The 24987-nt window shown below is 41.1% G+C and overlaps 1 protein-coding gene across 8 annotated transcripts; it reads right to left on the bottom strand.

Moving 5' to 3' along the window:
• Positions 1-948: 948 nt before the first annotated feature.
• Positions 949-24922, bottom strand: LOC121320987 (serine/arginine repetitive matrix protein 2-like). Of its 8 annotated transcripts, XM_041259861.1 has the most exons (15): positions 24798-24922; positions 21938-22101; positions 20725-20944; positions 19538-19692; positions 17509-18835; positions 14390-17376; positions 13170-13366; positions 12435-12581; positions 11908-12087; positions 7894-8004; positions 7145-7261; positions 3033-3180; positions 2767-2832; positions 2219-2334; positions 949-1983 (listed from the first exon to the last, which is right to left on the bottom strand). In XM_041259861.1, the coding sequence occupies exons 1-15, from the start codon at positions 24878-24880 to the stop codon at positions 1828-1830; spliced, it is 6174 nt and encodes a 2057-aa protein (XP_041115795.1). In that variant the 5' UTR covers positions 24881-24922; the 3' UTR covers positions 949-1827. The 8 variants fall into 8 exon arrangements, 4 of the variants coding, with proteins under 4 accessions (XP_041115795.1, XP_041115794.1, XP_041115797.1 ...); XM_041259860.1 differs by having other exon boundaries at positions 14390-18835; positions 24798-24921; XR_005950898.1 differs by lacking the exons at positions 949-1983; positions 2219-2334; positions 2767-2832 and adding an exon at positions 5088-5169 and having other exon boundaries at positions 3094-3180; positions 14390-18835; positions 24798-24921.
• Between the last annotated feature and the right edge of the window lie 65 nt (positions 24923-24987).

Raw genomic sequence — 24987 nt, 5'->3', positions numbered from 1 at the left:
ATTTTACTTTAGATAATTAAAAAGGCATCTTCCTTTTCCCATTAAGGTAATTTGAATTGCTGCTGTAGTACTTCTCATTCATTCAGATTGAGGGTTATGTCTTGTGGTAACAGTGCAGTACGAGGCACTTCATGGTGGAAAGTTGTGATTTTCTGGTGCCAAATGCATGCAATTCCAGCTCCCTAGACACTAAAACCAGTTTCTACAGTTACAGTAAGTGACAAAGATTCTAGATAAACAGCATGTGGAAAGTCAAGACTGATGTGATGTGTGGCATGAACTGCAGAAGAGATTGGATTATGTTCATAGTGCTGCTCTCCTACATTTCCTTTAAGTAGTAGTAAAATTAACAAAAGAGACTGACTGACAAACATAACTAATTTGTGAAACATGCTGCACACTGTCCAGTACAGCCACAAAGCAATCTGGAGTGGGGCTAACAGAAAGAACCATTTCCTGCATTTTTAAGACCACATTTTTGGCCTACACAAAGATTTTCTGGACACGAGTAATAGTGGGGGGTGGGGGAAACAAAAAAAAAAAAAAAAAAACCCAAAACCTACTGCAATATTAACCTTTACTGCCATTTACTTTCAAAAAGACAGCCTCTGAATTATGTTATTATCCTGGTCAAATAGACAAACATTTGAGCTAATTACCAACACTAAATGACACAGGTTTTTGATTAAATTATGTCCTGCCCAGATTATCTGAGCCTGGGCTGTTGGAGAATTTCATCTTGCACCTGTTTTCAGTAATCCTGATGGCGTTTGATGCAATCCATGATGATTCCCTGGGGCAGTGACTTATCCGGGTACAGGTTGAACAAATCAACCTCTAGTTCTGGATATTTTAATCATACTGCTTACTTAAAACAAGCTGCAATGAGCTGTTTCTGGGTGAAAACAATTACATTATAGTTTACAGATTCCAAAGTCAGCCTTCAAAGACCTACCAAGATTTTATTAATTTTTTTGTCACTTGCAAAGATAACAAAATATACACATTGATCCCAAGCCCTTACACAGAACCATCACTTGCTGGTAAAGGGAATTCCTTTGTTTTCATTCCTCTTATTTAAAACCACTGTGTCAACTAGGGAACATTACAAACACCAACATATTTTATATACAAAACAACAAAAAAATAGGATTATTCAAAACACAGGTAGTAAAAATCCTCTACATGAAGACGGTGAAATAGCCACACAGGCAAAATATTTAGGCTGAAATTAGGTTGCTGGCACAGTACATCAGAGACAAGCTGGTCTAGGTCATGCAGCAGCCCAGAGTTAAAGTCACTGCAACTTAGCAGAGGAAAAAGCAGAGCTAAGAATTCAGAGTTCAAAGGTTCCCAACATAATATGCACAGATCTGAGTGCATTATGTGTACTTAAGGTGGCAGTATAGCTACACAATTCTATGGCATAAAAAGGTCTTAATTCTTTTGGCCCTGATTTCTGCACACATCTATACTGGATATTTGTCCTTCTCTCCTACCTCTACTGATGATGCCTGATCAAAGCCACAACACATGGTCAAGTGGCTTTTCCTCTCAAGCTGACAACTGAAACAACAACTCTGTAATTTTCAAGTACTGTATGCACCTGGGATCTACTAAAAAACAATCTTATTCTTTCTTGCAGACGTGACCATTACAAATCCTGGTAATTACAGCAATGCTTCCTTGGCTCAACTTGGTGAACAACCTAGAAAAAAAGAGTAACTGAAAGGCATAATCTCCTGGCTGTCCCTTTTCGCCAGGAGCGATGCACGTGTGGGAGTTGGGGTCCCTGCTGCACCCCGTATGTGTGTGGCGAGCTGGCTCTTAACTGCTGGCAGAAGTGAAGGTCGGTCCATTTCCCATGCCCTCTTTGGACAACTCGCCCATGGCCTGCAGAGCCACAGTGGCCGCCATGGCCCTGGCGAGCTTCTTGGTGGGACTTGCCTTGCTGGGCTGGTACTCACTTCCATTCAACATCACCTAGGGGAGAAGAAAACCCAGTCAGCAACTCATTACATTCCCTGTAATGCATCCGTTTAAATGGATGTAACCCAGTGAGCAACTCGGTACAGTCCCTGTTATGCACCTGTTTAAAATCGTACATAATAAGGTTGCTGTGGATGGAATCTTGCATTCTAAGTCCCAGCACCTGGGATTTGTACTGTAGATGTTGCACATTCTTTATTTCATTGGAATGGAGTTGAAAGCTGCTCACCTTGAACAGGAAGTTCTTGCGATGGTCAGGGCCGTTGTCATGAACCAGAACGAACTCGGGGGGTGACCACTTCCTCTTGTTGCAGAGCTCCATCAGTGCTGAGATCGGGTGCTTCCCTGGAGTGGAGGAGTGGAGACATATTGGGAACTAAACACAATGTTCTCCATAATATCTCAACTCATTTTCTTTCACCTCGGGATTGCTTTTTCATTTTTGACATGACTTTCCCGAACAAATTCTAACACTGGATGTAAATTGAGAACTGATTATAAAAGAGGTTCTGAAAGAAAAGTAACCCACAGAAAAGCATTTTAGCAAATGAAGATGTTAAGCATTTTAACACACTGGATTTCCATTAAAGCAAAGACAGGCTATTAGGGAGAGAATCCTGTTTGGACATGTTCCTCTTTACTTACATTGACATGACTGACTGCCTGCTACTAGCAGTGTCCTTGATGTGGCCTGTTTAAAAATCACTGAGAACAGTAACAATAGTACAGACAGAAGGGTTAACTGGAAATAAAATAAAACAGAAACATAGCACCTACCTAACAGATCCTTCATGACGGTTAAGTTAACAGACTTTTGAGTCTTCTCCCCCTCAGCAACCAAACCTGCATGGATAAGAAACAGCCAGTTACCACGACTGCCCTTCACAGCCTGGTTACGCTCACGGTTAGGTCAGCTTCCCTGCAGCAGTCTAACAGGGTGGCCTGGAACACATTTCCTGCTTCCTGAAAGAGTCTTAACACCCCTTCAGAGTTCAGCCAAAATCACCTTGTTTTTACACAGCAAACCTGTGGCTCTGGCTCACCTTTGCGGTCGGTTTTGAAGTCTATCAGGATGGGCTCCGTGTTCCCCTCCCTGTACTTGCCGAGTCCTTCCCCCTCTCGCCAGCCCATCTTCCTCATGAGGAACTCGCCCACCCCTCCAGCCACTGGGGCCGCCCGCAGGAACTGGTCCTGAGTGGGTGAGCGTGGGGTAGAGAGAGAGAGTGAGAGAAGAAGAGACAGACACACGGAAGAAACACTACGTTAGCAGCCAGTCTCAACACACCTCTACAATCGGGTTCATACGGGCTCACACTAGAGCGGAGAGACTCATGTCAAAGTTCCAAACATTAGATATTAAGACTGATACTTCTGGAGATTGCTTTTTTGCATTTTCAATCAACATCTAAGCATATTCAATTGCTAAATTTTCAATGGGCAATCTGGGGAAAGATAGCAATTCAAGAGCACTTTGACACAAAATTCTGTCAGTGCGATTCCTTAGAAAAAGGGCTAACATTCACCTTGAACTGCAATGCAACAGCTGAAATATTAAAATCAGAACAGTTCCTCACCCATAACCACAGCTCAACAGAATTCTCCTCCTACAATCATGACTTCAGACTGGGAGAACATGCAATTGAAGCTCAAACGGCCCTGAGATTTCAAAATCGGTTAAAACCGCAAACTAAGCCTTGAAATCTTCAATTCGAATGAACAAAGCCACTGTTCTTCAAAGATCGGTGCTTTGCACTCTGTTGCCCAAAATGTAGTAGAGCTGCTACTTTAACACACTGCTTTGTTAATCTCAAAGAATAGCTGTCTGTCAGTATGGAAGCTCGTCCTTGATGCTAGGACCGCTCTCACTCCTGACCCTGGGATCACATTTCTAGATAGATATCATAATTACTGCAAACAGCCCAGTGCTTCGAGATAGAATTCCTGCACTTTACTTCCATTTGCATCATTCCTTTTGTTTCTGTGGAATCAGCTGGAATAATATTTTTCAGTGTAAAAGGAGGGCTACAGCATAGGGATAAAGATCACTATAAAGATGTGGCTACACATCTATGAACTGGAGAGTTGTAGTGGTCCATGTGGGGAATTGTACGTTGTAAATAGTGTCACTTATTGTAATTAATGAATGAAGTACCTGATGCTCCTGGGAGAGCATGCCTGTTGTGTGTGATTGCCAGGTGTGGAATCTAAATCAGCAGGTAGGTCTGTTCCAGCAGGGCATCAGGTATAAAAAAGGTTCCATTTATTCACCTTATGGCTGCTGCAAAACCAAAGCCAGGTGGGGTAAAAAAGCTGAAATTCACCTATGTGTATGTGAGAGAGTGAGTGAGTAAGAACCACAACTAGGGCTGGATACCGAAGTGCGAGTAAGCGAGTCAAAACCACCTACAGCCGGGCGAGTTCGTTTATTATTGAACAGATTAGATTAGTTCAGAGACACTAGATCCCACAGTGTTGTATGGTAGCGTCAATAAATCCTGTTCGCTTGCGGGGCGAATGCAGCAGCGAATGCACGTACCCACACGGCAGACAGCTACCCTAGCACAAGCATTAATACCCTGTATCTTTCTAAACAAGGGATTTCGGAGAGCTCTCTAGTAAAAGCTGAATCTCAAAATGATAATTGTGTAAACAGTAGTTGTGGAATGGTATTTAAAACAAGATTAACTGATCCGACAAAGCCACTCTTACTCTGGTCCCACCGCAGTTGGATACGCGACGGACTACTGTAGTTAGATACTGAATCCAGCTGAGATACAACAGGAAAACAGACAGCTACGGCATTGTCCTGCCTGGGAAGAGGAATTCACGGGGGAAGGAGAGGGTCCAGACATCAAGTGGCAATACTGTAAGCAGACATGTTTGAATCAAGTCTTAACACAGTAAAACTGGCATTCTACACCTCCTCAAAATGCACAGCTATTAATTTATATATATACATCCACACACATACATATATATATATATATATATATATATATATATATATATATATATATATATATATATATATATATATATATATATATATATATATATACACACACAACACACACATGATTATTTGTTTGCGTACGTACCTAGGCCTCAGCGGCCGTGGTCTGTTGTGATTAGAAGGGCCTGACAGTGACCATGGCAACAAGGCAGCTACAAGGATTGACCCTGCAACAAGTTTCCATACAGAGGGGTGAAAGTTCACAGGTCAGTCTGTGAACATTCACCTCTCTCCTCTACCCAACCCACCCGAAACAGACACACACCCCCTTTACTAGAGACCACTACTAAAATTGCCAAGTAGCCAGGTGTCTGTTCTTTATAGTCAAAATGCTGACAACCCACATTTCATTGTAAACGCCACAAACCGCACATAGTGACACAGTTTATAATGCATGTCTGTTCGATTTGAATGTGTTCATGTTACCGGTGCAAAGCTGAGTGCACAACAGAAGGTGTGTATATAAAACACTCAAGCATTTCAAAAAGCCTGGGTGATTTTGGGGAGGGATACTAGGAGGATCAGAGCTCATGGAAACACAGGATGCCTTTTCATTTCAGGTCAGGTCCACCTCTTGCCCAGTTTGGCGCTCTGCTAGGAACCCCCTCATCTTCACAGCAGCTGTGGTAGCCTCAGTCAGTACAGCTGGCAGTGGGCGGTGCTACGGGGGTACTTACTTCCAGCTTTCCTCCTCCCCTCTTTCCCAAGGAACCTCTTTATACCAAAGAGGCCACCATGCAGAGCCTGACACAAACCCCCAGTCACAGGGGCCCAGGGGTTCCCATCCCGTTTTGTACCTGCTTTGATAGAATTTCAACATCAACATCTGTTTCATTCTCTTCAGTGGTGTTGCCAGTTCACAAACTAAAACATCTGAGAGATCAAAAATGCTGGTCTTCATGAAACCACAGACACATCTTTAAAATGGCATCAAGTGGCACACAAATGCCACCCACAGGAATGTATAATCACTGTGGTTAAATTATTCAAATATTTCAACCTGGCCGTTAGCAGCTCAGCACCTAAACAGGAACTGAACTGTCCAATATGATGAAGGCTTACAAGGGGTGGCAATTGACTCCAGTGATAGAATCAACGCACTTGGCAAAAACCTAAGTGCAACATTTGACCAAAGTTCTAGAGTTCTGCTCTTCTTTCATGAAAACCAAACAATGGACTTTAAAAAATAAACTGAAGTAGAGCCAGAGATTAGTGAACTGTTTACATCAATGAAAATACATGAAACAGACATCAGGAGATCTCGAGACAGGGTTAAACACCACTGAACAGGGGCTGGGCTCAGAAAGCAGGAGTCAGAACTTGGGTAAAAACAGAACAAACTAACTTGTGAAGTGAATGTTTCTGAAGTACAGCTGTGGGGTGCTCAACTGAGACAGGAAAACATTGAGGTTTCTACTCTCAAATCTAAACGTGTGCTGCTTATCAAAAATTGATTTTGTAATTAAAACACACAGTGAGATGCAGGTATTGCAAAAAATTATTTTGATAGAAGGATTTATCCCCTTATTCACCCCACCCTCTATTATCTCACCCCAATTCATTTCACAAAATCCCATTTCAAATCAAGAGATATTAACCCAGATTTAAAGGAGTAAAAACATAAATTTCACACTACCAGCACTCTTTTATACAAAGGCAGGTTTTATAATAAAGCTGGCCATTTCCAACTTCATAATGTTAGTGTGCACAAGCAACCCACTTTAAACAGGACATGTTTCACACAAGGCAATATAAACATTATTATTACACTGTATCAACACCACACCAAGAAAAACTTCCCAGATATGAAACATCTTCTGCATGCAGCAGAAAGCACACTGTCACTGTATTTATTCTATGTGTACTGCCTCCATTAGTCATCTAGTTTTAGTCTCTCAAAAATACATTTGTGAGACGATTATGTAGTTATTGCATGGCATGGTAAGCAGTATGTGTACTGCCTGTGTCATCAAGCTGTGCTTCCCTGCTGTGTGATAGATGTGTGCCCTGTTCTTTATTGAGCATCTGCAGATCTGATGCCTATGGGCTGTCTAACCACTGGAGATGCCCTGCGAGTTGCAGGTGAAGGGTTACCGATCACAGGTTCTATGAAGCCGGGATGGCTGTGGAGTGGAGGGTTACCTTTCGTATCCAGGCTTGGGGTCCACTGGAGGAGAGCTCTTCTGCAGACAGGACCTGGGCGCCGGTGCTCCCTGTGAAGCGGCCTGGCAGGTTGCTGGACTGGGCCCACGCGTCCACCTGGGGAGGCAGCAGCAGAGTGACCGTTCACATCACAACCGCCTTGACACATCACTGTGGCTGTGTTTGCCACTGAAATACAATCATCATTAAAAACAACAACTGGGTAAACACAGGTTTGTACATAGGTCATTCTAATTGTTATCAAGGTCATTGTCTGGACATATCGTGCATTGTAAAATACAACACAAATTCACTTAGCATGATTTTTCTTTTAGTTGGAATTATTCTCGGAGATCCAGTATCTGGACTAGAGGGAAATGTATAACTACTAATCCTAATTTCACCTTGTTTCAACCCAGAGTAGCAACTAAATGAATCATTCCAGAAAGGACTCAGCACAGAAAGTAAAAGAAAGCTTAAATTATTAGCATAACTTAACATTTTCCCTGATGCCTTCAGATTCTTCAATCATTTTGAGAAACTGTAATGGCATGCATGTATGTATATGGTCAAGTTTATTTGTTTTATGGACAAAGTTCAGAGTATGCTACGTTACAAATGTACAGTAGTTGGCATGACTATTTGTCAAACAAATTATTCTTTTTGTAATTTTAACAAAAAAGTAATTTGCATAGAATATAAATATCCACGATGTAAGAACTACATAGAAAAAGCCGTTCAGGGCTTACCTGCTCCTGTGCTCGACTCAGCATACAAATGGCGTTGATATCGAAGGGGTTTTCTGCCAGCTTCTTCTGTGCCACGGCTCTCTCGTTCATTGCCAGTGTGATGTCCACAGGCTGGGAGAGAAAGCACCACGAATCACTAAAAGAAACGGAAACAGATCCACTTCCTTCCTCCCGCTGGGCTCCCGGCACAGGGCTCTACGCACCAAGCATCACGACTGACCACTGCTTGGGGTAGAATGGGGTCAAGCACACATACACTGTGATGCTTTATAGAACCGCTTGTCAAGGATGACTGGGCAAGGGCTTGGGTACACATCACACCCATAAACACGATGCCTCTTCAGAGCCGTTACCTTTCAGTCCACACACGTCCACAGATCATCCCTTACACTTCAGGAATTGTAGATTGTTATTGCAAGGTACCAGGGAGGAGGGAGGGAGGGGGGGGGGGGGGGGGGCAATGCATGTGTACCTCATGTATTTTGCAAAACTGTGTAGCACAAAGACAACCAACTGCTTCCACAGTACAATAGAAGATGTCCCTCAGTAGTCAAGACGGCATTCAAATCTAGCGCAGTGCCACTCACATACACACGCACACACTGCAGCTAAGGGGTAGCCAGGAGACTCACCAAGCTGCCTGCTTCAATAGATACTATTAACTAGAAACGACATGTTTGTGTGACTTTCTTTTAATATTACTCATGTTAAAGAGGTTTTCCCTCTGCTAGATAGAGTCATCTGGATCACAGCAAGAACTGAACTCCTCCTCCCTGCTTTGGTTCCAGAGGATCGTCAGTATCATTTAGAAGACCCGTTTTTGAAGATCAACTGCCCTCCACGCCAACTTTTACCTTTTTTTGTTCCACCTTTTGCCAAAATATTTTGAAATGATGTCATTGCTTTGTGCACCTGCAGTGAATTACGTGATGCAAAGAATTGAAGCCATGTATTTTGAGGTCTCATCTTTACTGATAACCCACTGCACACTCACATAAACAATTATATCTATAACTGAAAGTGGAGTTGGAAACCCCTTGAAGCACAATGAGGCTCTAGTATAAGCCTGTGTTGCAGCTGGATAGAAAAGTGGGCATGACCTGAATCGGAGACCTCGTTTCCACTGTCTGGCGCTACCGGCAACAAAACAGGGTGTTTGCACTGCTCGCCCAAGCAGCTACTCTATAGGCAAACTGGTAAAGCACGCATAGGACTTTCTTTTTTTTTTTAAAGCAGCTGTATTGTATTCACCGAAAGCAGAGAACTTTGTTAACTTGAACAATTTCACGCATGACAAGAATTTCAGAGGTTGGCCAGGTTTGGAAAAAAGCACTAAAAGGCTCTTTTGAGTTCAGTGCCCAGTCGAAGGCAGCCGAAGCCTGTAACGCCAGGCAGTGGAAACGAGTCAACGAGATTCAATAGGACTTCCAAGGTAACCTGTATTCGTTTAGTAAACTGGATTTCAGTTGGAGTATCACTTCATTTTCATTTTTACACACTCCATTAAGTGAAGAAAAAAAAAAAACACCATTCGTAACAGTTCCAAAGAAACCCAGGTAAAAAGCTCAACAGGCACAGTTTCAACGAAGAGATGTTGCTTCTATCCAAACGCTTGAACAAAACAGGTCAAGTATAACAGGAAGACCACATTGCAAAGAGCAGAGTCTTTGTAGTTTTGAGACATTCGGTTTGAAGAGTAAGGTTCCACTCCTGAAAACCGGCTGTAACACAACCGTTAAGCACTCTGTGGAAGTCTGCAACACTACCCTGTCCTGGGTGATGTTTTGCAACCAGTTTCTTTCTTTTTTTCAGGTTGTTATGGGCTGCTCAAGTAGCCAATCAGATCACTTACAGACACAATCTATTAACTGCAGATTTTATTGGGGAATGAACAGAGTCGTCTTATAAAGAAACTGAACAAAATCATACAAAAAGCCAGCTAGATTGATTTTAGGAGCTTCCTTTAATAATCAACATTGCATTATGTACAAAGCAAACAAAACAACATCCGACTACAAAAAAAAAAAAACCTACAAAAATGTCATTTTTATATAAAAAGACAAATGTGGTTACATCAGGGGAGGCTACAGGAATGTGTTTGTCTATGATGCACCTGTTTATACAAATATGAATGGAAGTAATTCATTGGAGACCACTTCATTACTGTACTGAATTTAACAAGAGCTCAGTGCTCACAACACTGCAATGCAGAAAGAGGAGAATTAACATATGAAAAGCACAATGGTAAAGACTGCTGCTCGAAATTACAAAAAATGAGCATTTAGGTTACACATCATTCTAAACACCTATTCTACTTGTGGCTCAGTGTTTACAAATTATATATATATATATATATATATATATATATATATATATATATATATATATATATACACACACACTATAGTATAGTATATACAGTATACTGTAGTACAGTATATACAGTGTATAGACTATAGTACAGCCATGAATGTGTGTGTAAATGCATGTTCACAACAGAGCACTGCAGTGCTGAAAGCAATCACTCTGAGCTCTGACCTTGGGCAAACAACAGAGCTGCACTCAGTAATCAGGAGTGACTTCAAACAGGCAGGCAATCCCTACGTCTACAAACTCCAAAGAAACAAGGGATTCCCAGAGGCCTTGCATCTCTACTTGTTGTGCACCTCAACCCAGGAGGCATTAATGACAGCGATCAGTCTTCAGTCAAGCAGGGTGTATTGACCAACACCAGCCAAACACAGCTCAGATTTTCTGGGTGTTTTTCTTTTTCCTTTTTATTCCCGTTGATTTCTGTTAAGGCTGAGATTTAAACATTTTATATTTCTTTCACATTACACAGCACTTTTAATGTCTACTTAGTGGAAGTAAAAATGACATGCTCAGTCAAATTGTCTTAGTAATCCACCATTATAACACGAAAGATGTTGAAAAAGACTTCTTGTCCAAACGTTTGTCCAATTATATTACTAAGATTTGTTTTAGTTCTGCTGTATATAGCTGACTTAGCTTGAGTTTAACGTTTTGGATAACCATCCAGTTCTATTTAGCGTCCTTCATCAACCTTTCACAGCCTAAAAACATCTAAAACATGAAGAATTTTATTAAAAAGATCTATGCAATCACTGGCAATGTCCACTGCCAGACACAGACAGTACTAATATATTGAAGTTGGCAAATATCATAACCTGACCTTGAACAGATTTGCTGAAGCTCTACTGATTTTAAACACCACAGAGAAAAAAATGTCAGTCACTGGCTCTACAAAGGAACACTGTCTTTAGTACCAAGAAGCTTGCAAAAAAAGCAACCCTGCCATGTTTTAAACTAGGGTTACAATAGTTTGGGCAGCTGGTGGTTCAGCAAGCAGCACACTAGCCATTGAGCCCAGAAGCTCACAGATTAAAATCTGTAATAACAAAAAAAAAAACTTAAATATATATATATTCCTAAATTGCAGGAACATCAAATCACACCCTTGATCTCTAAAATAACTAACCAACAGAAACTGCTTTTACAAAAACAATGTCTAGTTACTGGCGAGGAGAAAAACTTGCATTGTAACCACTTTAATTAAGAAATGTCCAAAGGTTTGGGAAGGAGGGAAACAGCATTTGGTTTATCCACTGGTTACTACCCTGTATGTACACGTGTATGTTTGGGTGCATGTGGGTTTTTGTGTATTTCCCAGGCAAACTTTGTTTCCACTGCGAGTTCTCACAAGTCTCTACCATGCCGTGCATGTTCACAAGCTGTCTGTGAATATGTATGGGGTATTTTCCACCTCTGCAAAAATCAGCCTGTCAGTTCCAAGAGGGTACTTGCATGTGTGGGTTTCTCTCTCGCTTGGTTTGCCTTGTGAATTGTTATAGGCAGGGGAGCGAGTCCTACAGGCAATGGCTCTCCCTTGCCTCTACCAGTGCTTGTTTGTTAAGAGGGATGCGTGACCTAAGAGTCTGAACCCCCCTGGGATCCTGCAGAGGCAGGGGGGAAGAGCGGAGGTGTGATTCCCACCTGTACAGGTGTGTCTGTGAAGACGTTGTCCTTGCTTTCCTTCTCCGCCCCCTTGTCGACAAGAACCCACTCCCCATAGGCACCGTCTCCCTCCTTCTTCCTGTGCTGCGAGCCCGAGGACACTGGGAAGTCCTTGGTCAGTGCCACCTCCGTCCTGGCAGCCGGCTTCACCGAGGGGTTCTGCGAAGACAAGCAGAGCTTAAAGGCAAAGCTCTCGCTATTGTATGGGGTTTGTAATCTTTCCAAGCGGTTCTAGGTTCTATCTATGTCTGCAGAATCCTAGGTGCCTGGACTGAGAAAAAGTCTTCCTCATTCCATTCAAACCAAGTGACATGACCGTTCAATTATGACAACTATGGAGCAACATAACACAGAACCACCCAGTAAGACTGCACCATAAAATAAGACAGCAAGAGAAATGGCTCTTCCATTTAGGTAGAAACAGATAAAGATAAATGCTGCTTTGTGACCCAAGCACTTGATTGGACAGCAGACTATAGATGCAGTAGTGAGAACAGCAGGCTTACACTGAGACTGAAGGAAATGCCCTTGAGCTCTCCCAGCCTGGCACCCTGGCCTCCGAAGGGCTGCTCCTCCTCTTCATCATCAGACACGTGCGGCTTGTTCAACACCTCATTCTCGTCCTCCTTGCTCTCTGCAATCTGCTTGCACTTCTGTTAAAGCACAAACAAAATTGGTATTAAAAACATTAACACTGGCAATTCTGTATGTTTTTTTACTGTAGTCTTTTTTTTTTTTTAAAAAGACAAATCCGTAAAATTTGGAATACAGAAAATATTTTTCCTTCGTAAAACTACCCATGATTTTAGTTCAATTGTCACCTAATAACTTAAAAAAAAAAAAAAATTCTAAAATACTGCAGTAAACAGAACTGAATTACTCACTTTTATTGTGTATGCCTGTAGAATATCATAAAACTGCGTAGAGCAGGGAAGTCTGTAGTAACAACTCATTTAGAAAATGTTCAGATCGTGGTGACTGATCATTGATTAAAATATTCAATGCTATAACCCTTGTAACAGATTTAGATTTATTTTTGTACATGTGTTACACTTTACTTTCTATTTGCATTAATGAAACCTTTTTGTTGTCTCCCCTAAACTATTCCACTGCATTACTGGCACTACAAGAAGTTGCAGTATTACATTTCAGCACAATAACTCTATTGCAGTAATTTATTTGGTGGGACAATTGCCACAGGTGCCACCAAATTTCCTAATCTCGGAGCCCTGACAGCATACCTCTGTGAGCTCCAGAATGGTGCTGTTGGTCACTTTCTGGACCACCTTCTTCTTCTCCTCAACAGGCGGGGGGATTGGCAGTGGTAACGGCAGCTGCATTATGACAGTAGGTTTCAGGCTCTGGGGTATGGGCACACCAGCCTTAGCACACATGGCAGCAGCGTTAGCTTTCGCTATCTCTAGCAGCTGGGCCTTATCTGTCAAGGAAAGCAGAAAAATCAGTTTGGCGTTTTACCACAATGCAATGCTTCCTTGTTCTCAGGTTACAGATAATGTCGGGTAAAGGCTGAATGGTTACACAGAAGTCAGCATACTCTTGAAGCTTAGTTAGAAATCTGCGCTTCATGAAAAGGACAAGTCAAACTCCCAGCACATCCACAAATATTGGTCCTTCTCACAAAACTTTGGAATTATTTATTTATTTATTTATTTATTTAAGGGCTGCTTTTTGAAGAGTTTCATAAACAGTTTGAAAACTGAAAAAAACAATCCTTCAGCAATCTGCCCACAATGCATGGACAGCCTGGCACTCAACCTGAATTACTGCTTCTTGGCTTTCAGGGATCTGACAACTTCCAGTCTTTTTCACCTTGCTTCCCAGTTTTGTTTTATGAACAGGGCCGATAACAGTAGTTATAACACCTATGAAGAGCCATTAGCCAGCATTAAAACTATATCCGTTCTTTTACCGATGTTGCAGAAAAAAAAGAGAGCCCCAAGTCAATGTTTTCTCTCTCCTTACCTCCCGATGAATGCGTCACTGGATTGCTGATGCATAGGCTTCGTTTCCTAATTCTGCCTTGCTTGCTCAAGAAGACCATTCAAATCAGGCTGACAAAACAAGTTCAACTTGAGCTGGAAAATAATTCTAGTCATGGACACTTGCATACTGGAGTGCAACCAAGGGTGAATGTGTATTTTATATATATATATATATATATATATATATATATATATATATATATATATATATATATATATATATATATATATATATATAGAAAATGTGTCCATAATTCAAAAGCCCTGATTTTTAATTATGTACCAAATCAAACCCATCTGATGTACATTACAAAAAACCACATGACAAAATGGGACATGTACATCTCTACAGCAGAAGACACACTTTGGTTGTCTATCTGGTCAAGACAGATTAAGCCTTGTCGGACTTGTCATATTTTGTCACATGGCTAGAGAAGTATTGAGGAGGCTGTCCTTACCCAGCTCTGTGAGGCGTGGAGGGGTCTTGCTGGGGCTCCTCCGGGTCCTGGATATTGACCTTCTCCTCCTCAGCAGCAGCACCGGAGATCTGGAGACCCTCCTCCTGTTGAAGGACCTGGACCTCCTCCAGCGCTCGATGGACCTGCTCCGGTACCTGGCTCTCCTCCTCCTCCTCCTCTCTGCAGAGCGAGACCTCCTGTCTCGGGACACTGAGCGCGACTTCCTTCGGGGTCTTGAGACAGAGCGAGTCTTGGACCTTGAGCGCCTTGCTCGAGTGGCTGATCTTGATCTTGAGCGCTTCTTTGCAGGGGATTTAGATCTTGACCTTTTTCTTCTTGCAGGCGATCTCGATTTTGAACGTCTGTTCCTTCCATGGGACCTGGATTTTGACCGCTTCTTTCTAACAGGTGATCTGGATTTTGATCGTCTTCTTTTAGGGGATCTGGATTTTGATCGCTTCCTTCTTGTAGCGGACCTAGACCTCTTTCTTCTTATGGGGGATCTAGATTTTGATCTCTTCTTTCTTGCAGGTGATCTCGATTTAGACCTCTTCTTCTGACTGGAAGATCTAGATTTGGAATGTTTCTTTCTCACTGGGGATCTAGATCTCTTCCTCCTTGATGGAGACTTTGACTTTTTAGCAGGAGATCCAGACCTGGAACACTTCTTCTGCTTGGAGGATTTTGAGTGTTTCTTTACTGAGGGGGATCTAGATTTTGAACTCTTGTTTCTAGTGGAGGACTTTGTGTTCGTCGAAGGAGACCGAGATTTTGAACGATTCATTTTTGTAGGCACTTCAGGTTTAATACATGCACTTTCTGCAGGAGATTTAGATTTTGAGCTCTGTTCTCGCCCTGGGGATTTTGAATGCTTTTCTGTAATGGGAGATTTTGGACATCCGTCTGTCTCCGGCACAGATGTTGGACAATCCTCCGCTGCCGGAGATAGAGGTCGCGAACAAGTGCCTCGAGCTGGGGATAAAGATTCTGAAGGCATCTCTGCTTTAGGGGGGCAAGAACTTTGAGGTTGCCCTATACAGGGAGTACTACACCCTGTAAAAATGTTTGCCACTGGAGGTTTAGACTCAGATTGTCTGTCAGCAGGAGTTGATACTGAAATATCTTCCCTTGTAGGGGACTCGGATTTTGAACACCGATCTGATGTAGGGGACCGAGATTTAGAGGACTCAACATTTACTGGTGATGCAGATCTCGAATGACTCTGTGTTGCTGGCGATTTGGATTGTGAGTTACTGTCTGACTGGGAGGATTCAAATTTAAAGCACTTGTCTGACATGGTAAATTCAGGTTTCAGCTCAAAAGTCTGGGTCAAAGGGGATGTTAAAGGTTGGCCTATAGAGGGAGGCGATTTAGGAGTCAAGTCCTTTTCTGTTACTGGGGATTCCGATCTTGAGCACTGCTGTGGTTTTGGAGACCCACTTTCAGAAAACTCTGAGGATACAGATGGTGGGGACTTTTCCCTCAACAAAGAACTGGTTTTATAACTACTATCTATTGAGGGAGATGCCGATCTTACTGGATGCTCATCTACTGTGGTGCTTTCAGTTGTTAAACAGTTTGCTATCATAGGGGATAATGCTGCCCAAGTAGTGTCTGTCATAATATTAGACTTTACGTCTTTAATCAGTGAAGAAACTTCTATGCATCTTCTGTTCACAAGAGAAGATGAATTGGTCACTGGAAATTCTAATTCTGAGCAATCAACTTTAATGGGAGAGCCAGACTTTGAAAATCTGTCTGCTGCAAAAGATTGTGGCACTGAGTCTTCTTCCATCATTGCACAAAGAGGTCCTGTAGATATATCTGTTGTTGGAGACACTGATCCCAACGTCCTTTCTGGTTTGGGGGAAGTAGATGTTTCCATTTTTAATGGGGTTATAGGTTTGTAACACTGGTCTTTGGCAGGGGATCCAGAGTTAGACTCTTTGGTCGGTGATTTACTTCCTGAGAGCTTGCTTCTTTCTGGCGATCTAGATTCAGATCTCCTGTCCTTTGAGGGGGATCTAGATTGGGACCTCTTGTCCTTTGAGGGGGATCTAGATTGGGACCTCTTGTCCTCTGAGGGGGATCTAGATTGGGACCTCTTGTCCTCTGAGGGGGATCTAGATTGGGACCTCTTGTCCTTTGAGGGGGATCTAGATTGGGACCTCTTGTCCTTTGAGGGGGATCTAGATTGGGACCTCTTGTCCTTTGAGGGGGATCTAGATTGGGACCTCTTGTCCTTTGAGGGGGATCTAGATTGGGACCTCTTGTCCTCTGAGGGGGATCTAGATTGGGACCTCTTGTCCTCTGAGGGGGATCTAGATTGGGACCTCTTGTCCTCTGAGGGGGATCTAGATTGGGACCTCTTGTCCTCTGAGGGGGATCTAGATTGGGACCTCTTGTCCTCTGAGGGGGATCTAGATTCAGACATCTTGTCCTTTGAGGGGGATCTAGATCTGGAGAGCTTGTTTCTTGTAGGAGACTTCGATTTTGAACGCTTGTTTCTTTTGGGAGACTTAGATTTTGAGTGTCTTTTTTGTTTGGGTGATTTAGATTTAGACCTCCTATGTCTGTCTAGGGAGCTACACTTTGATCGCTTATTTCGTCTCTGCGATTTTGATCTAGATCTATTCCTCCCAAGAGATTTAGACCTCATGCGTCTTGCTGGAGATCTAGATTTTGAGCGCCTATTTCTTCTAGGGGATCCAGATTTTGAGCGCCTATTTCTCCTAAGGGATCCAGATTTTGAGCGCCTGTTTCTCCTGGGGGATCGAGATTTTGAGCGCCTGTTTCTCCTGAGAGATCGAGATTTTGAGCGCCTGTTTCTCCTGGGGGATCGAGATTTTGAGCGCCTGTTTCTCCTGGGGGATCGAGATTTTGAGCGCCTGTTTCTCCTGGGGGATCCAGATTTTGAGCGCCTGTTTCTCCTGGGGGATCGAGATTTTGAGCGCCTGTTTCTCCTGGGGGATCGAGATTTTGAGCGCCTGTTTCTCCTGGGGGATCGAGATTTTGAGCGTCTGTTTCTCCTGGGGGATCGAGATTTTGAGCGCCTGTTTCTCCTGGGGGATCGAGATTTTGAGCGCCTGTTTCTCCTGGGGGATCGAGATTTTGAGCGCCTGTTTCTCCTGGGAGACCTAGACCTTGTCCTCCTACTTTTCTTGAGGGATCTAGATTTTGAGTGCCCGCTTCGCAAAGGTGACTTAGATTTAGACCTCCTGTTTCTCCTGGGTGACCTAGATTTTGAACGTCTGTTTCTTACTATGCATCTGGAACGAGATCGCTTGATTCGTCTGGGTGATCTAGATCTTGAACGCCTGTTCCTTGTGATAGACCTAGATTTAGACTGTCTGGTTCTTGAGTGGGATCTAGATTTTGACCGTCTGGTTCTATGTTGGGATCTAGAACGTGTTCGCTTTCTTCGTCTTGGTGATCTAGACCTCGATTTTGACCTTGAGCGCTTGTTTCGTGATTGGGATCTCGATTTTGAGTGCTTACGCCTGACCGATCTAGACCTAGACCTTCTGTTTCTTGTGCGAGACCTAGATTTTGAGCGCTTAGACCTTTTAAAGGATACCGATCTCGACTTACGGCTTAACTTTAGGTGAGACCGGGATCTCGACCTACGCTTGACTGATCTTGATCTGGAATGCCTTTTTTCAGACTTGGTTGAAGATTGACTTCGCACCTTTTTGGAAGTCGACCTTGATCGCCTTCTTGACGAGGAACGACCCCTTCTTGAGCTAAACTTTCCTAAAGCACATTGCCGGCTCCTTGACCGGCTACGACTCTTCTTAGATGGGGTCTGTCTAGAGCTGTGTTTCTTGGATCCTGAACGGGATCGAGACCTTGAAAGACTCTCTCTCGTCTTTTTCACTTCACTGCTTTCTCTTTTAACTGCCAGCGGGTTACTCATGTCTTTCTTTGTTTCAGTCTCTTTAACAAGTTCAGCTTGCTTTTCCTCAGGTTTCACAACAAAATCAGAGTCCTTACCTTTAGTAGAGTCGAAAACATCTGCATGAACAGGGGCAATGACAATCTCTCCTGATGAACAACCATTTTGTTTTGAGGTGGAAACTTCTGTAATGCCTGCTGGAAGTTGCATTTCAGTGACACTAGTGTCAGATACCACCCCTGTTGGAGGACTTAAATCCTTTTCAAGTCTTGGCTCCAGCGACGTACAAGTGTTAACCACTTTATCAACAGCAGCACCAGGCCTGTCCACCTGGCTGTCTGAGGAGTTTAACAGAGAATCCAACGAAAACCTTTTTAATTCAGATTCAGAATCTGTCCCAGATCCTGAAGTGCTCTCCGATCTCGAGCGAGATCGTGATATCTTCTCTTCTTTCTCCTCCTTTTTTTTCTTCTTTTTCTTTTTCTTGTTTGTATGCTTTTTTTGCTTCTTGGATTTGCTTCTGTGTGTTTCACCACCACTCTCTTCTCCAGCTGTAGATTATATTCATATTCATTAAAAAAAGAAACAGGCAAATGCCAAAAATAAAGTGCCTACATTGAATGTCTAAGGCTGTATTTTGTTCCCCCAGTTATCACCAATTGCAGAATTCTGAAATGTGTACTTCCCCATAAAAAGCCATATTTCTGTAAGAACAGTGTAAATATACATATTTTTGTATCACTTAAAAACAAAACAAAGACAACGTTTGCTTTACCGACACACTATTTTTCACAGTTAGGAACATGGCAACCGGTTTAGTTTGCTTCAAGTAAATGATTGAACACATTGCATAGGGATGAACGATTTCTTTAAAACGTCTTCACCAAAAACAAAAAGACACCAGCAGCAGCAAAGATGGGAAATATTTCTGGTAAATATCACTCTGTCCAGTACAAGAAGGGGGCATTTAATTTATTTGTCCCGGGATATTTTTGTTTATATATTTTTTATGATTTTGTCTGAATACACTGGGTGAAAATCAAATGTATTTAAAAGACGGACTAAAACTGAAAATTCTGGAATTAATGTGTTGTATAATAACTGTAAAGAGAAATGATCAATATTGAACAGGACAATTCTTAGAAATAAGCCATTTTACTGTGAAAAATAATACAGCCCAGTCAATAACTAAAGAATACTCCAAATGTGAAAGCATGAATCTGCTCTCCTTATTCTTGCTCTCTCGCACTTACCTGGCTGTGTGTTCCCTTGTTCCTCTGCAGTCCCAGAAGGGTCCTGTTCCATTGTTTGCTCAATCTCTCCCTCCTTCTGTGCCCTGTGGGCGATGGGAGCCTCTTCGCTGGCCCCAGTCTCCTTCACAGTAGGAATCACATTGGCACTCTTCACACTACAGAAAAGAACACTTTTCAATTACTTCAGCTCAATGGGGACAAATCACATTGTCATTAGTCATGGGACTATAACTGGAGATAGACTTCCTATTTGGGCACAAAGGTTAAGAGAAAATGCTCGAGTATAAATTTTGTTTAGTCTGGCCAACTTCCATAAAATGACGCTGTTTGGGGCATTTTTACATACAGACTATGGTTCGGACAAACCCTTGTAGCTTGTCAACGGTAAAAAAATATTTGAAAACTGTTTTTATTTGAAATCCTCATAAAAGTTCGCAATTGTAATATCCAGATATATTTTTTTCTATCTAACTTGGAAAGTGGTCAATATTGGCAGTTATTTAAAAAATATATATATCATTTTTTTATTAATAATTTTTACATTTTTTATGGGGGGCATGGCTTACATATTTATTTTTTTATATTCCACTAGTTAACAAATTATATAATTGGAAACCTCTACCGCTCATGCATGTCCAAATATGGGAATCCTAATTAGGCGTTAAAGGTACTGTAGCACTGGAGCATGTTAAATCACTTTAATATGTTTTCATGCAACATAAATGTAACTGTTATATAACGGAATGCAATATAATACTGCAACGCAATCCATTAGCATGACTGCCAACTACAACATGTGACAAAATGAACTGAAAGCACATATACAGAAATCCTGGTTTTCATGTCATTTCTGTATTCATTTTTTCATTTTTTTATTATTTGAGTGCCTAGGATCACCCTGATATTTGTTCTAAAACTGATTTAGTAAAAATAACTAACATTTCTTAGAAATAGAAGGCAATATATTAACATATACAACATACACAAACTGCCTTGCATAGCACTTAATTATTTCTTTCCCCACAAAGCTTAATTCATAGTATAGGAGAGAAAGGGAAACCAGGAGGGATCCACCACCATATTTTATCCATAAACAAATGTGGATACTACTAACTCAAAAATAACTCTGAGATACATATTTAATAGTATAGTGTACAAAAGTGGTGAGTGGTGAAATGACAGCAGACCTGGAGCGTGACCGCAGTTCCGAGTCAGACTCCACTCCAGACTCCGAGCTGCTACCCGATCGGGAGCGGGACCTCTTCTCCTCCTTCCGTTTCTTCTTCTTCTTCTTGCTCTTGTGTCTCTTATGCTTCTTGTTCTTCTTCCTGGGGGTCTCGCTCCCTTCTTTGCTGCCACTCTCTTCTCCAGCCTGCGAGCTCTGTGCAATCACATTGGCTTCTGTATCTGCAATCAAATATTACACATATACAATCATGCATTATATATATATATATATATATATATATATATATATATATATATATATATATATATATATATATACATACACACACACACACACACACATACATATATATTTTCCTTCAAATTGAAGAGGCGGCCCAAATTTCCCACCCTCAATTTGATAAAATAAAACACCAAAATAAGGCTGCATTTACAAAGATACCTCAATTACGCACAATTCCACCTATCACAGAACCATTTAAAAAAAAGTGTTAATTTTTACTATTTTTTTTTTTTTCACATCGGACAAGGTATACATGTTAAGTAAAAGGTAAGCAAAGTCGTTATAGTTTTTTAAAGAGGTACTGTAAAAAAAAAAAATCTATATTTACTTGACAGAGTATTTATACATGTTTACTTTGCACAAATACTAAATTACAGTATATTACATGAATAAATATATTGTTTAAGTTCAAATCTTTGTAGCCGTGACCATTCTGTAAAATTGTCTATTTTTAACTGTGACTGTGCTGTTTTTTTAATATGTTTACCCTGACAAAATCACATCCCTCCCTAATTATGGTTAGCGATAATAAGCTCAGCTACCCGAAGATTGTCAACAGATCCCAGAGACCTTAAGACTCAACAGAAAATCAGGAGGTTAGGCAGGTGTGGGTCACAGCCAGATAATATGCTTGACCTTGCATAAGCACCCTTGCTTATATGAATTTTTTTTTTTTTTATCGATGCACATGCGTATGTTATGTGAAACCCTTATTGTAAGATATTTACAAAATAAAGAAGTCTAAAAACAAACTGAATATACATTATAGAATATATACGTTTTTGATTTAACCAGGACCTTTAAATGTGTCATGCATGCGTATATTTGTAGATGTATGTAGTGGAAAGAACAACAAAAGCCTGGACTCTGACACAAGGATCAGGGCTGGTCTGCCCTGGAAGGCATACTATCTGAAGAAGCAGACTTGCCAGGCTGAGAGCTCTCTTGCGCCTCAACAGTTCCGGACTGAACACTTTCTGTTGTCTGGGTCAGCTCTTCCTGGTTTCCTTCGATCCCAGGAGCCTCATCTCTGGCATCTTGCTTATCCAAATCAGGCATCACACCTCCATTTGGCTGGGCATCGCTCTCCACACTACACCAAACACAGGAGAGTCAGTATTTTTATATGCACATTTTTATAATGTAGCCCCTTATAATACTACTGTCTACTGCACTGTATCCTACTCCATGTTATATTCTACATATATGGACACCCTGCTGAACACCATTCACAAGTTGTATTACCATGTTAACCAGTTCAGCCTATATACATTTGCATAGGACGTGTTGCTAGGAAACTGGTTTTGTGAATATAATAGGATGAATTAACTGACAATTGAAATGACAAAAGTCTAAGATGGTGACCCTGGAAAATGTGCCTGGGTCTGTTGATTTGGCTCGGAATTACCAATTTAGTGGATTTATTGGAAAGGCAAATGATCTTATCTCGTGCAATGCAAGATATCAATTATGCCATCCACAATTTGATGCTGTGTATTAGTTCAATGAAAAACAGATCAAAACAGTCATCAAAAATGAAAGATGTCTTATGATTATGGCTTCTGACTGTTGCTGTTTTACCCAGACTTTTCTACTCTGCTTTAAAAATGTAGACCCCAATTAATAATACCTGTTTAGCGTTTGTGTATCTCAAATACAACTGATTTTCTGTGAAACAACTAAATGGGCTTTTAAATCTTAAGGGTTACTTTTTCATTTCAAGGTAGAAACGACTCACCTTTATTAATGTAAATACAGTTACGCATAACGACTGTAATAGTGTCCAGTTTAAAATACTTTATTTTTCATTATAGCTTTAGTAAAGACTAGTCGCTTATTAACATGTTGCGATTTCGTTTGTACATTCTGTTGTAAATGAAAAACTTATACTCGACCGACTTAAAAGCCCACTTAGTTGTTTCAAATTAGAAGACAAATGTACTATGAACACGTTTCTCAGTTGTAATTAAGATACACGATACACATCAATTTAATTCTTAAAGGAGAGCAGAAAAATCTGGGTAAAACACTGAAAATCAGAAGCTCACTTATGATGCTAAACATTTCAATAGACTGCAGCACACACTGATCACATCTTAATGACAACTAGCTGCCATTTTACTGCACAAGGTACCCACTGGAACATATGTAAATGTGCTGATACTTTGACATTGAAATGCACACATATTTCCAATAAGTCACTATGCAAGGATATTTACTGTATTATGGAAATCTTAATACATTCTACAGTACTTCACTCTTGCATTAAAAAATAAACTTGAGAAACTTATGATTATCAATGTTATTTAATAAGAATCAATCCTGAAACCATAAAAAACAAACAACAAAACCGAGTGCTTTCCGTTTTCTAATACTAGATACAGAATGTGCCTTCTGTTAAACACTTTCTTAGTTTTGACTTATGCTATCATTGTAGACGATTCCCAATGTCACACTTATTTAAATGTTGTTATTTTGCACATATCATCACGCAATGTGTGGAGGCAAGAAAACACCCCGATTCCCAATTTAGAGACGCTCTATAATACAACTCGGACTTACTGTGATTCATAAAACAAGTCATCCTGAACTGGTCAGGCGTTTCAACCTTACATCAGCCAGTCTCAGTGAAAAAACAGAAACAAAACCCCGACTCGGACCCCAAACTTTAATCACCCGGGAAAGAAGTATGATGCCAAAGAGTACACAGTCGTAAATATAAATAAGTAGATATATTTAAAAAAAAAAAAAAAAAAAACAGGGTTTACATAATGTAAATAGTGCAATACAACCTCCGTCTACCTAAAGACTATATACCTTTCTAACTAGCGTACCGAAGTCAAGGGATTTGCATTACTTTCAGTATTAATAATTAACGGGCACAGTGGCGCATTTTCATTTGTCATAGGCCGCAATAGTGTTCGTTAATGTACCAGTAAGAAAACGGTACAATAGGCCTATCTAAGAGTTGAGCTCTTGGCTATTTTTTTCTGAAACGGTTGTTTACATGATTTATAAAATGTGTAGGGATTTGACGCTAGAATGTATCGTCGGCAATGTTTGTGTGCCGCTACGCACACCGTGCAGGAGATATCCGTGACCCACGCTGTGCTGCGTGGGGTGCCTGATACACAGACACATACAGTTGGTCAGTACTAGCAAGTTACATGTTTCTTAAACAAAACTGAAAGTTTAATTAAGAAGCTTGAATTAATTTTCAATTATGGACTAACAAAATCAATCTGCGATGTAGATACAGTTTATTTAATGAGTCGTGCTTTTCACGGAACTGTGCTCCCTAGCACATTGCTTTAAACTAGATCTGATCACAGCTTTGCAAGACCAAGGTTGCTGGGATGGTACCAAGTTTAATACGCGTTTGTTGTAAAGCAGTAATACTTTTCAGTTAGTCATTTATGTATCGCTAATGTTGACAATCTGCAGTGCAAGCAACGCCGATTCAACAAAAATCAAAACCACAATCCGGTAATATACATGCGTGCGTGTTGTTAACATACCAGCACCTAGAACAACAACAATAAACAATATATATATATATATATATATATATATATATATATATTACACACACACACACACACACACACACACACACACACACACACACTTCTTAAAACAATACAAACACAAAGGCCTGCATTTTTTAACCGGCCCGTAAACACTGCGTGTACGTGCAGATCACTTTCAGGGAAATAACAGAAAACGTGAACACACTCATTTTTAAACGAACCACACATGGTTAGAAATATTTTTAGGGTAGATATTTACCCGGTGTGTTGCTCTTCGTCTTGAATTTCTTTGATTTTATTCATTACGAAATCACGGAAAATCTGCTCGATGTTCGTCGCCATGACACCTGGAGCAAGAGGCGAGGTCCTCCGCTATCCCAGCATCCCGTTCGAGTTGCGCGGTACCAGCATACATTGCGAAAATGCTTCGGCGAGTCCTGCACTTTCCC

The sequence above is a fragment of the Polyodon spathula genome, chromosome 9, assembly GCF_017654505.1.
Source record: "Polyodon spathula isolate WHYD16114869_AA chromosome 9, ASM1765450v1, whole genome shotgun sequence".
In the NCBI taxonomy this organism is placed as follows: domain Eukaryota; kingdom Metazoa; phylum Chordata; class Actinopteri; order Acipenseriformes; family Polyodontidae; genus Polyodon; species Polyodon spathula.
This window is presented reverse-complemented; position numbering and strand designations above follow the sequence as displayed.